This window comes from Theobroma cacao, chromosome 3 (genome assembly GCF_053813885.1).
Source record: "Theobroma cacao isolate CCN51 chromosome 3, ASM5381388v1, whole genome shotgun sequence".
Taxonomy (NCBI): domain Eukaryota; kingdom Viridiplantae; phylum Streptophyta; class Magnoliopsida; order Malvales; family Malvaceae; genus Theobroma; species Theobroma cacao.
In genome coordinates, this window is record NC_142641.1 from 6,084,308 (window position 1) to 6,098,419 (window position 14,112).

The following is a 14,112-nucleotide window of genomic DNA, read 5'->3' on the forward strand; positions in this document are numbered from 1 at the left end:
TTCATAATCATGTTATCGTATTACATCAACATGTCACATCATTATTCATTATGATACATCAATATGTCACGTCAGCGTCGAGTGATATAAAATAACAAATGATATTTTAACTAATAAGATATAAACAACCATTATTCTTAAAAGCTTATTTGATTGAAAAAAAAAATTAGATTGAAAATAATAAAATAATAAAAACTTATTTAAATTTTTCAACATAATTTAAGAGATTTTTTAGTTATTATCATAAATAAATAATATTTCAATTATAAAAAAATAAACAGCAAAAAGATGTAACGGATATTTCTCGTTGTTGTACGTAATTAAATCGGGTGAACAATGGACAAATGAATCAAGTCAAGCCATGGGGAAAAGAAGATGCATGGACTTGAAATTATATGTCTAACAAAGCAAAACGAAAGGTTCCATCAATGGCAAAAGTCGCTGTCTGGAAAATTCAATCTTCACATGTTAATATTATCTAACAAAAATTTTTATTGAAAAAATAAACAAAATTTTGTCACGTGTGAAGGATTCAATTCATTGCTATGGAGTCTATTGAATTTGAATATTGGATGGTAGTAGTACTATTCATATCCCGCATGCGAAATTTTCATTTTCTTATTGGATGTTGCAAAAATATCAGGGTACTTGTCCCTTTCCCACCTCCCGTTCATGGCTCAGGAATTTTCAATTTACAAAATCTCAATTATTACTTTCTTGTTCAATAGTTATGGAAATTTCTGGTTCACATGGCTGAGCTGATTAAGCAATAAAATTGAAGAGAAAGGGAGCATTTGAAGTCTAGCACAGCGATGGTTTGCCCATTAACAAGAACATGGAAGCTGACAGCAGCAACGAGTGGCTATTGTTCTAACTCCACGGTTTTCTTCTTATCCACCACATCCCATCCACAAAATAGGAGACAGAGTTTGGCTGTTTTGTCTTTTGATCCCACATCTTCATCTTCTTTGAGCTCTTCTTGCTCTAATTCTCCTGTAACTGCTTACTCAACCAACAAGAAATATGTGCCAATTGCAAGAAGCGATGCTAGTTGTTTGGCCGATGTACATAGTGATGACAAAGTTGAGAAAGAAACATCCACAACAAAGAACGTGGAGATTGAAGAAAAGTTGGTGGTTAGAAAGCAGCCTTTGTGGCAAAAGCTTCTGTTTGCGTCCAAGAAGATCAGGAGTATTGTCTTGCTCAATTTCATCACCATTGTTTATGGTATGTTTCTGCTTTCAGTTTTGCTTATAAGCAAATTTGATGTAATTGGACTAAGAATACTTCAAAAGCTAGAACACTAAAGGAACTAAAACTATAATGTTGGTAGGTAAGAATCAGACAATAGGTTTAAAATTTAAACTTATCAGTGTGACGGGATACTCGAACTTTGCTATTATTCTTCTGACAAAGTGAATAGATTCTTTGTTAGGATTGATTACCTTTTGGTAGCCTAATTGTGGAAATAGATAAAAATAGTTCATTCAGCCATGGTAATTGTTATTTAATTTGTCTTGCCTCCCTGCCTCTATAATAACATTTGGAGTCCTATATGTATGTGCAATCGTTTTAATCAAGAATTTAACAAGAGAAATGGCATGATACAGAACCATTTGGCTAAAAGTGATGACTATGATGCTGAGTTCCGCCTGGCTTTGGCTCTAGATAATTCGATTTCTTAGTTAGAAATCACGAATTGAAGTGTTTCTAAGATTTGCATTGGTGTCAAATTCTGCAGCAAGTGATATTCCAGTTATAAAAACAGTTGAAACTATAATGGACCCGGCACCCTTCTCCGCTGTGCGGTTTGTCATGTCAGCCATACCTTTCTTGCCATTTGTGCTTCGGGCTCGAGATGATGTTCATATCCGTAAGGCAGGGATAGAGTTGGGACTCTGGGTCAGTTTAGGCTACTTTGTTGAGGCACTTGGACTGCTAACGGCTGATGCAGGGCGTGCATCATTTATTTCTCTGTTTACGGTAAGTTCTGTGTTTTGACTCTATACGATGAAGTAGGCCTTGCAAATGGTATCACTAAGGCTCCTCCATTGTTGCACTAATCTCAATCCTCTAACGCTAATAAATTCTTTCGCCAGGGAAAACTTCATACTTGAAAAGGTTTTTTCTTTCAAGTCCTACTAGTAAGACTTAATCTAAGAAAGTAACAGGAATGAAGACCGATGATACCTCCTACATTTCATTATTTTCTCAGTTTGGAGTGCTATGTATTTTCCCAGCATGCATGAACACAAATCTTCATGATTTACTTTTCCAGTTCAAGGACATGGATGTGCAATAAATAGAGGTGCTCCTTCTGAGAATGCAAGTCCATTTATAATCAATTCCTACTGCTGCAACAGGTTATCGTGGTACCAATGCTTGATAGCATGTTAGGAGCTATAGTACCTGCTCGTACTTGGTTTGGAATTCTCATGTCTGCACTAGGTGTTGCAATGCTGGAATGTAGTGGCTCTCCACCAAATGTAAGCATTATATGGTTTTCTTTTTTAACTGCATTTTTCTTATGCTTATAAGTTACAACATAAAGAAAACACTAAAAATGAAGACATCAAGAAGATCTCTTTCCTCTCTTAATTTGACTGTATCTTGTTTCTTTCAGTTTGGAGATCTTCTAAGCTTTTTGAGCGCTATATTTTTTGGAATTCACATGCTCAGGACTGAACATCTTTCAAGAAGCACAAAGGAGGAGAACTTCTTGGCACTTCTCGGATATGAGGTTTGTTGCTGGACTGTGAATGGGACTACCTTCATGTATTTCATTTCTTGCTAATTGTGTGGATAATAGATCATTCAGCATTCAAGCAATGCAATAATTTTTATGGTTTATTTTAGGTCGGTGTTGTTGCTCTGTTTTCAACACTCTGGGTTGTAATTGGAGGATGGTTCGATGGCACACAAGATTTTGATAAATCATCTTGGACATGGGAACTGCTGTGGGACTGGATGGTTGCCTTCCCCTGGGTTCCTGCACTATATACCGGCATATTCTCAACCGGATTGTGCCTGTGGATAGAGGTATTGTTTTCATTTTCTGCTAGTTATCCATGTTCAAAGAACAAACAAGAATCAGCTTCGAAATGGCTCTCATTGGCAGCTCAAATAATTCCTTATTTTCAATTGCTTTTACAATAACATGCAATGCTATAAATTTAAGCAGTAACAGCGTAAATGACAATCAGTTGCGTTTCTTAAATGTTTCTAGTTTGTAGCCTGCTGCTGGTCTGATGTTCTATTCAATCACTTATCCTAGGTGGTCAAGCATTAGCAGCATGCTTCCAGTGCATTTCATATTGATCTTCTTTATAACTAGTAACTCTCAACCAATACATTCTGACTCAATAAAAGTAAAGAAAGCATAGAGCAGAAAATAATCATTGAAAAGATGATATACACGGACTGCAAGCCATGTAATCAATATAATCCTTGAGCAAACCTGCATCCTATAACCTTCAGCCAGCCTCACTGGGCAACAGTTTTGAGTTACAGCATTTTTATGCAACCTCGTTTCATTTCTGGTGGTGCTTTTCAGTGAATCACTTATGAAAATCGTTATTTTTTCTCTCCATACAGATTGCTGCTATGCGTGAAGTGTCAGCAACAGAAACAGCCATTATTTATGGGATGGAACCAGTGTGGGGAGCTGCTTTTGCATGGTTTCTCCTTGGCGAAAGGTGGGGTACAACCGGATGGATTGGGGCTGCTCTTGTGCTTGGTAAGTGATTTTCATATTACAATTTAAGCTCGTGTGTGATGAAGTTGTTTGTCCACATTCAGAAGACAGAATTGCATCAAAATGCTTCCGTAGTTTCACAACTCTGCTGAATGTCTTATCAATAAAACAAGGATTTGCTTCCATTTTCATGTTTAGCTTTCATCTTGCATTGTGCATACCTTCTTTCACTAAAGGCAGCAAAACTGATTGATTAAAATCGTGGTAGGTGGAAGCTTGATAGTGCAGATATTTGGATCCTCTGCTACAAAGGGGTCTGTAGAGGTTGAAAGAGGAAATCGGAAAGGCAATCTTCTGCTGGTTTCAGAAGTGGACAAAGGAAAATTACAGAAAAAGCTATCTACTTCACCAATTGTTGTCAGATCCAGAGCGGATATGATGGATATGTTTTAAGTGATCCATCTCACAATTGTTTTCCCAAATATATAACTTGTTGCTTATATTGCTATAATTTATGTATTATGTTGTATATATATAAAAGAATTCTAAATTTTTCACTATTCAAGTTAATTCAAATCAAGAAATAAAAGAATTTAAGGGCTTTTGCCATGTTCATACATTAATGTTAAGAGATAGTCTTGAATTCTAGATAGATTAACACACTTTGTTAAGGTAGTCTTGAAATCTAGTTAGACTAGGATGAGACTCATAGTTAGCCAAACATAAAAACTCTTGTACTTAACTCTACAAAAGGATCATGTGGTATTAGAAAATATGATTAAGCCGACAAAGTGTTTTGTGAGAGTGTAAATTTAGAATACAAGAGATTTGGGTGTAAGTGAGAGAAGGGTTATGAGTTTGACATTGGTCTATTAAACTCTGGATTTCTTCTTAATGAATCTTTTTTTTTTTTTTTGTGAACGTAAGTTATCAAAAGACAACCATGTAAATTTCTTATATTTTTATGAGTGAACTTGATTTTTTTTTCTTTTTTATCTCATTAATTGTGCAAGATCTTGGGTGACCTTTTGAGATTATTCTAATATTTTTCTCGATAATTTATATGCATTGTAAGCTTTTCTTGCTTCCAAAAGTAGAAGACTTCTATCATTTAGCATCAATGGGAAATTTTCTTATCCTTTAATACTTAAATTTACAATGTTTGCTCTTGCATCAAGCTATATATTGGTTCATGACCCTTACAATATTTCATCTGTGAAGGGAGTAGACGTGACCATGAATTATTTGTCCTGGTTTCAATGGAAATGAGTAATGGAAACTTGTAAATTATCATAGTTGTTTTTCTTCTTTTTTCATTTTCATCTAAAACACATGTGTTGAAACACATTGTTGGGAAATAACCCTCCAGCCAATTAAATTGGTCAAGGCTTAAATCTCAATCATGCAATCATATCATTCACAATAAATGATTAGAGGTTTTCCTTCATTAATAAGACTATGCTTCTTAACTCTATTGAATAAAGTCCATGAGATTAACATACATTGTAAGAAAATTGTAAAGTGGTACAATTATGAGATCTTTATGCACCAAAGTATAATCTCTAAATTGTTCCTAGTCGATGTATCATTGAGATTGGACATCAATGATACTTAGAGACTAGTACATTCTATGTTCTTTACTTGAGAAATAAGTAACTAATCTCATCGATTGAAGTGCAAGTATACCTAGACCTAGAATGTAGGTGCTTGTTATTGGAACAAATTCACTGAATATGACCTATCATGAAGACTTATTTGGTATTTCACTCTAGTGTCTATGGAACATATCCTCACGTAATAGTTGTGTAAGTGATCCATCGACTTGTGACACCAGGTTGTCTTGTATGAGGATTATTGTATTTTGATACCATTTTACGAGGTGCTAACCATAAATGCCTAAAGTGATGGTCATTGGGTATAACATGAGACATATGAAGGCAAATTAGTGGCCTAAAGAGGATTCATCATTTTAAGTGAAAGGGACATATCCTATTTGTGTCTTTGATAAGCAATAACTTATGTAAATCTCTGGCCATGGTGGAATGAAGTTTCAAAAAAAGGGGGTTTTCAAATTTGACTTAGAGTTATACTTAGTAATGAGCTAATATGGAAAAGCCTAAGTAGTAGACACTGCACCATGCTCTTAATCTTTCTACGATATATGATGAAGGGATTGAATTGTAATGAGAGACTGATCATTGAAAGATTGAGTCAAATCACTTTGAATCTTTTAACATTTAGGTGGCCATGATAAGTTGCTAGATCTCGCTCTTGGTCTATGATCATAAGATGATTGATATGATCAATGATAAATTCAAACTAGTTTAAATTTATCTAATCCTAAAATTAATTTATGGATTACATCTAAGATCATTGCCAACATGTTGGAAGCCTAATGGGTCGCACACCCAAAATGAAATCCAAAAATAAAATGAGATTTGTGCTTAAGTAAGATGTAATCAAGTTAGTAGTCATAAGCTACCAAGCACCTAATTAAAATAGTTTAATTAAGTGAGGGGTTAATTCATAATTACATAAGAGTTATGTAATTTCCTATGCATGGGCTGAAATTAACCTTAACTATATAAACCTAACTTTAGCTTCACTTTCAATGAGTGTGAGAAAACACAAAACCCTAGCTACTCCATAGCCGCCCCTGGTAAAAAAAAAGAAAATATTTTCTTCTCTAAGTTATTTGGTCAAGGGATGTGTGTGCACTTGAAAAGGTTTGATTCTTGTAATCAACCTAGAAAGCACTTTGTAGAGGCTATACTAATCCCAATCCTTGTGAAGGATTTTTAGAGATCATTAGTGTGGATCTTTGTTAAAGGTTGCATAAGAACCTCTTGAACAGTTTTGATTTGCTACAATCGAGCTTGGTGTAAGGTCGATCAAAGGGCTATTCAGGTGTTTATATAAAGGATCCAACTTCCGTTATCTTTAAGGTAATGATTTATGGTCATATGCTTTGCATAATTGCTTAATGATATTCAAAAGGCCATTGAAAGTGACCTTGGGTGGGTGAGGCTTGTTTTCTATGTTTTATTTCATTTTGTCATATCCCATTTTTGGGACATGACCGACACATGGACCTATGTGGGTATGGCCCATTAGGCCTAAGCAAGCCTTAAATATCATGTGTGTGCTTGTCATCCACCGTACTCATACATTTCCAATCACATAATAAATCCACAAATAATTCAACAAAATCATATCATTATGGAACTTCTCAACATAATGTAAAATTTTCCTCTCACCATAGTGTTAAAATTTGTCCACACCCATTTTCTAGGCTCAACACATTATTCACAATGATAAACAAATATAAGCATATCAGCATTAATTTATATAACCAAGTATCATTTCAGTATCAATATAAATAGACTTGACTCGACACACTGTGGAATGTAATGATTGAGAAGGTTGGAAGGAAGGTATTGCCACACCTACCAAGTATAAGTTGAGCTATCACTCTATAAGGCGTCTAACCAAACGAACTACTAATCTATACAAAAATAAGGAAAAATAGTGAGTGAGTCACAAATACTCTATGAGTGGATATGGGAAAAGAGATAAGCCAGGGGAAAGAGTTTTTGCACAAATCATCAGTTTGTAATAAGCATGCATCGTTGCATAATCATAAATTTCTCATATAAACCTTGAAAACAAAATAGTTGTAATCCAACAACATTTCTCCATATCAAATATCACATTTCATAAACTCATTTATGAAATAAAAAATTGAGCATGTATGAAAACATCTACACAAAAAATAAGGATAGTATTCGTTACCAGATATTAGATCCCTCATAAGGTTTTATACTATATTATCCACCCCTTGGGCTTTATAAGGATTCGTACTTGAACTATATAAGATCTAATTCTAAGATTTACCACATAGCATTTTCCATGCATAATTGGTGAGCTAATAATCATTCTAATATGGACTAGCACCCTTGGGCATCGCCTAATATACAATCCTCGGCATTATAATGATAGACCAAGGACCTTTGACTCTATTCCTTTAACCATCTCTTCATCATGCATGATGAGTTTTGGGCCCATTGGCTTTCCCTTTATACACCATACTCTCCACACATCATCAACATAATAATACATCCATTCCAATACTTCAACATAAACATTCACACATTAACCATATTAAAATAACCATACACAATCACAATTGTATATAAATCAATGGGCAATGTCATGCTCAATCAACAAAGCCAATACTCATATGGGCTATTATCATTAATATTTTCATATCAATATCAAACCACAAATATCATTTATCTATGCACATCATTTGATGTTTACATGTCATTTCACCTTTACCACATCATGGAAAGATATTTGAAGAGAAATCATTTGACAGGGTTTGTCCCCCCTTATTTAAAACTATTATATAGTTATATATATATATATATATATATATATATACTCTTAAATAATAGATTGAAACTTCTTTCAAAACATTTGGATAGCTATTCAAACCAATATTTTTACCAAAGTCATTTTAAACATGCAATGGTAAATAATTCATCAAAATATGCTTACTTTACGTATCCAAAGTACTTAAAAAAGATGTACCCACTTACCTTGACAAGAAGCATATTCTTTTCTAAGCTTCGAGTCACCAAAATCTTGCTCATCAACAATCTCGAGCTCTAACAATCACTTAACAACATAATCCTATCATGAGTTCCTGGTTTCTAGTAAAAACCTATTTTTGAAACTAATGGATATATCAAATAACCTTCCGTTAAGTTCTAATAAATTTCTAAGCTTCAAACCCTATCCATAAAATGAATAACCTTAACTTTCCTTATCTTCACAACCTTTTTAAAAAGCAAAACCAACAAAATCCTTAGCTCAAAAACGAAATAAATGGGCTGAAATTGTAAAATCCTAGAGTTAGGTCATACCCATGAGATTTAAACTCAAAAATGTCAAATCTTACCTTAGATTTGAGTTGGAAGGTTGAATCCTTGTCCAATGGGGTCTTGGTAGATTGTGAGAAGGGTTGGATGGTGTTGGGGATGAGTTAAAGGTTGGAAAAGTAAAAAAAAATTTAGAGCTCAAGTTTGGTTTTATATTTTCTCCACATTGGAGCTTAAAAATTGATTTCTTGGTTCCTAGAAATCCATTCTTGAAGTTCTAGACTTCTGAGAATTGACTTCTTGACTCCTAGACATTGATTCTTAAAGTTCTAGTATGCTCCCAAACTTATGAGAATCAACTTCTTGACTCTCAAACATTGATTCTTTATCCAAGCCCTCTTTGTCCTATTTTAAGCCCCACGACTTTCCCTATTCCTACATTCCATTATCAGTGCACACTCAACAGTAGAAAGGTAAATGTTGAATCTTTAGGGCTCTACAGCCATATACAATGAGTTCACCTAACCATTGATGAACCATTTCACCTTTATCCTCTTAGTGGCCATGAGATAAAATGCAAACCTTGACAAATGGGTGAAGCGTACATCATAATCTAATACAACATCAATAGGGTCTATATGATATCCTCAAACTCCTAAGTCTTCGAATCCTGCATTGCCTCAAGTAGAAACCTAATCATGAAAACTGCACAAAACTCATCCTAAGTCAATTGTGAGAACCTTAAAGATCTCCTTTTGAGATGAGACTAAAACCATTGGTGAGTTGCACCCTCTAGTCTAAATCCAACAAGCTTTACTAACCTCTTTCTAAATCACCTCAAGCCTGCTCGGATCGAAGGTGGCATCTTTGCCTAGATAAAAGCAAGCATAATACTTAATTACTCAATTACTAACTCATGGTTAACAAGAAAGGTTTATAAACAACATAGGAATCTATATGGTCTCGGATTTGTCAAATGTGCCGTCATTCACAAATTACAATCAAAATTCCACATAAAGACCCGACACTTTACTTTGACAAATAAAAACACCTGAACTTAAACGACTTATTCTCTAATACTAATTTTATCACATCTTAATTTCAAGGATGTGACCAATGCAAAGGTCTGCATGGGTATAGGCCACTGGATCCAAGCAAGCCTCCAAACAAGTGATTCATTACGGCAAATTAATCAAAACATAAGAGATGCATCTCAACATGCATATATATAATTAACCCAAGCATATCACAAGAGTGATATTCAACATTTCAAAACAATCCACCTTGATTGTACATAACTATCAATATGACTTTTAAGTAAGTAATTTAAACAAAATCTCAAGCCATGCATTGGCCAAACATTAAACATTGTCTCAAAGTCTAATATCAACAACGAACAACTCAACCAGCAGAGTAACATGAGAGGGGAAACACTAACCAATTGAGAGCTTTGACGATCACCTTCTAAACGTGATGAAAGGATGACTCTTCAATGATGCCAACCAAAGATCTATTGATCTGAAATAAAATAGAATTTACATGTGGTGAGATATAAAATGTTAATGAACAGAAATGGGAAAGGGAACAAACTAGAAAAAAAAGTACTTAAAAACACAATTTTAATCAAATATGTACATTTCCTCAAACCAATGCTCAATCAACCACACAATTTTTATATCTTGGGACACTATCATAGTCCAACAAAACCTTTCAGGTGTTAACAAAGATAAACCAATCATAAACTAACTCAAAATCGTTTAAATTGAGTGAAACTATCCAATCTACAATCATGGTATCAATACCTTTACCAAAGGTATCAATACTTCCTGAATGGTATGCTTTTTGCCTTCCAAGTATCAATACCTTGGGTAAAGGTATCGATACCTTTACTCGAGGTATTTATGCTTCCTAGACAGTATGCTTTCTGCTTTCCAAGTATCAATACTTTGGGTAAAGGCATCGATACTTTCACTCCGGAATGCTTTTTCTAAGCATTTTGTAGAACAAGTATCGATATTTTCTCCCCTGTATCCAATTTTTAAACTTTTTTCAAGCCAAAACCAAAAGGGAGTTCAACCTTTGGCTCACCAATTCAATTCCAAGCATCATTTTAACTAAAATCCATGCTTAAACGTTAAATCCTCAACCTGTTATGTATCATCAACCAAACATTTTATAATATGTAATAAGGTTGTACCATTCACGATTCATGCATCATTGTTTATGCAATATGTGACTTGCTCATTTAATGATGATTTCGAAACATGTTGCCACACGTGAAATATACATGCAACGGCATATATAAAACGTGATGAGGCATGTAACAAAATATGTTAGCGACATGTAACCCATAATAATAATCAAAGCACATTAAGGGTGTGTGACCTATCCAAACATGTTAGGGACATGTAACCCATGATGATGTCGATCTTCAAAACATGTTATGAACATATGAATCATGGTGATGAAGCACTCATAATATGCTAAAGCACATAAGCCACAAGATAACCATTCAAAGCATATTAAGAGTATGTGATTTCAATTACAATTCACATAATTCATATTGTAGCTCATAAGCAAAATAACAAACATTCAAAACATGTTAGAGGCACTTATTTTCAATTATCAAGTTCTTGAATCATCATTCACAATTCGAACTCAATTCACATTTTAAAGAGTAAAAGCATTGAAAGTTTTGTTCTCCTACAAAACCATTTTTATACATATATAGCTATACTTATATATCATCTACAATTTTTAAAACCATATTCAAAACATGGTAAGCAATCATAATTCATGCCACAATTTCATATTTTCATCAAAAGCATTCCTAATGCTATTCCAAACATGCTTTCATGAATATATATATTTATATATCAAAACACTTTGAAAACATCTTAACAACTCACTTACACGGAGTGTGCTTTCTTTCCTAGAACTTTTTGACGAAAACTTGACCTCTTCAATATACCAACTCCTCCATCGGCACTTATACATGATAAATCTATTGGTAATAACTTGTTCTTTATGCTTAACCTTCACAAATAACCATTAACCCTTTCACTAACTTCAATACTTAGTCTCTAATCTAAAATTTAATAGCTAAATCTAACCTAATTATGAGTTCATACTTCAACTAGTTAAGGATTGCAACAACTTTACCTTGGTGAGTTTAAGAGTACCAAAACCACTCAAAAACCTAATTTTTAGAGAAAGAAACAGATTTTGAATGAGCTATAAATTCTGAACATCAAAACCTAAAGTTTAGATGTTCATAATAAGGAAACTTTACCTCCATAAGACTTTAGAATCAAAATCTGAACTTGGGTATGATTTTCAAATGCTTGTAAATGATGAGAGAGAGTAAAGAGTGTAAGGAGAAAAAAAGGTTGAGACTACAGAGAGAAAGTGTTTTTTGCCGTTTGGGAAAAGTTTGGAGTTTTTTGGCTTTAAAATATAAGTGAAAAGCTTATTTTACCCTAATTTTTTTCAAATCGACGACAAAGGTATCGATACTTTCGAGGCAAGTATCGATACTTTCATCATGGGTTTACAAGTATCAATATTTGTTCATCAGGTATTGATACTTGTTCATTAAGATGTATGTTTGGGTTTCAAGTATTAATTCCTTTTGAACAAGTACCAATACTTTTGGTCCAAAATTCAGTTTCCAAGACTAGAACAAAAACATTTGAACCTCTCTGAGTCTCACCTTTCACATAAACTCATTTGGCAACCAAAACACACATTTCTATGTTGTAAATGTACAAAAATATCATTAGAAATTATAAATTTAAATGCTTAACAAGCTAAGTTACAACTTTAACCTTTTATTAAAGGTTTGGGTTTCATACTTAGTGTCTCATGTGCATCAGCCATTACTTAACCAAAATAAAACCTTAAAATCATTGGAATATAAGATTGAAAATATAAAAAAATTAGGAAATAGCTTTGGGATATGTATCAATGCCATCATCTTTAAGGTTTTATTCACCCCCATTGTTGGTGTGCAAAATGTTGTAGATGATAAATCTTAAGGATACAATGAACCCGAGTGATTGAATGTGTTTTATAATGACAAAATCAATCCACTAAGCACTCACCAACCTATGACAAGATTATCAAACTTCTATAGAGTTTTTTTATAGCAAAACAATATAGAAGCAATATGAGAAATATTTGAAGAATGAGTGGTTGTTTGCAAATTTATTTTCGTGTTTTTTCGTGTTTTGAAGAACTAAAGGAGTCTCTATTTAAAGACAACTAAATGTATGTTTGTTCGACATAACTATTTGTCTATACAAAACATTCGTGGCATTTGATTGTTAATTAACAAAATTAAACTTTATATTTAAATTAATATTATATAATCAACTGCACCTACATATGTCATGTGTCAAGTTAATTAATTTATTATTTAAGCAAATTCCAAGTGCCTTTATTAAATAATAATATATTAATTATATATCATTAATTAAATTAAATTTCAAGATCTACCAAAACTTGGAAAGCCTAGCCATGGTCCAATTTGTGCTTTAGTCCATTTTAATCTATTTACTAAGAACTTTGACTCTTCTTTACTTAAAGAACACTCTATCCTTTATTTCTTTCGATATGAAATTGTGTCACATACTACTATTGTTGAAACTATCCAAAAATATAAAGATAGCAACATGTGCAAGATGGAGTGGTCCATTCAAGTTCAAGGAGGCATGGTTTGATATTCACTCTCTACACATTCTTAATAATAATAGCATAAGGAGATTGCAAGTTATGTTACTTTGAGTCAAGGATAAATGTCAGATATATATATCTGTTCTATACAAGAATTTGTTTAATTTTATATTCAGAGGATCAAATCTTTATATTCATATCCATCCATTGAGTATGTGTTTTAGTTAGTTAATGATAGTATAATTGTATGTTATGTAAGCCAATTAATTGGTTGTACAGAGATAATATTGTATTTAAGGATTTACTATTTATGAAAGGTATTCTTTATTTTCAAGAGACCTTTAAATGTTAATTAGTTGAAATAAAGTCTATGAGACGGTACATGCTTTGCAAAAGGTATTATAAAGAGTTACAATTATGAGAACCTTATTGCATCAAAGCATTATTTTTAAATAGTTCTTAGTTAAGTTTTTGTAGAAAAGATGGATATCAATAAAACATAAATACCTTAGATGGTTATGTTCCTCACTTGTGAAGTGGAGAATTGATCTCATATATTAAAGTATAGGGATACTAGAATTAACATATGAGTGTTTGTTATAAGAACAAATTCACTAAACATGACTCTCCATGAGAATTTCATTTGGTATATCACTTAAATGTCTATGAAATAAATTCTCATATAGCAATTGTGTAAGTGATCCTTAGACTAGAGATCATTAGGTTACCTTATGTGTAAAATGCTAGCTTTGGGACTATCTAAAATGATCATAATCAAGGATGCTCATAACGAGATGGATATTGGGTATAACATGAAACACATAAAGGTAAGTTAATGATCAATAGAGGACTCATCACCTA

The 14,112-nt window shown here is 33.1% G+C and overlaps 1 protein-coding gene across 1 annotated transcript; it reads left to right on the top strand.

Annotated features, from left to right (window-relative positions):
• Positions 1-699: 699 nt before the first annotated feature.
• LOC18604330 (uncharacterized) lies at positions 700-4,309 on the top strand. Its single transcript, XM_018116647.2, has 7 exons — positions 700-1,227; positions 1,742-1,983; positions 2,364-2,486; positions 2,624-2,740; positions 2,857-3,039; positions 3,595-3,736; positions 3,963-4,309. The coding sequence occupies exons 1-7, from the start codon at positions 813-815 to the stop codon at positions 4,145-4,147; spliced, it is 1,407 nt and encodes a 468-aa protein (XP_017972136.2). The 5' UTR covers positions 700-812; the 3' UTR covers positions 4,148-4,309.
• Positions 4,310-14,112: the final 9,803 nt, after the last annotated feature.

What these genes read in the sequence shown, in the direction of transcription:
- LOC18604330 (XM_018116647.2), top strand. Translation starts at nt 813, where the DNA reads ATGGTTTGCCCATTAACAAGAACATGGAAGCTGACAGCAGCAACGAGT. An exon ending in CATTTATTTCTCTGTTTACG is followed by an intron (nt 1,984 to 2,363) that starts GTAAGTTCTGTG and finishes CTGCTGCAACAG; the next exon opens with GTTATCGTGGTACCAATGCT. An exon ending in TGGCACTTCTCGGATATGAG is followed by an intron (nt 2,741 to 2,856) that starts GTTTGTTGCTGG and finishes GGTTTATTTTAG; the next exon opens with GTCGGTGTTGTTGCTCTGTT.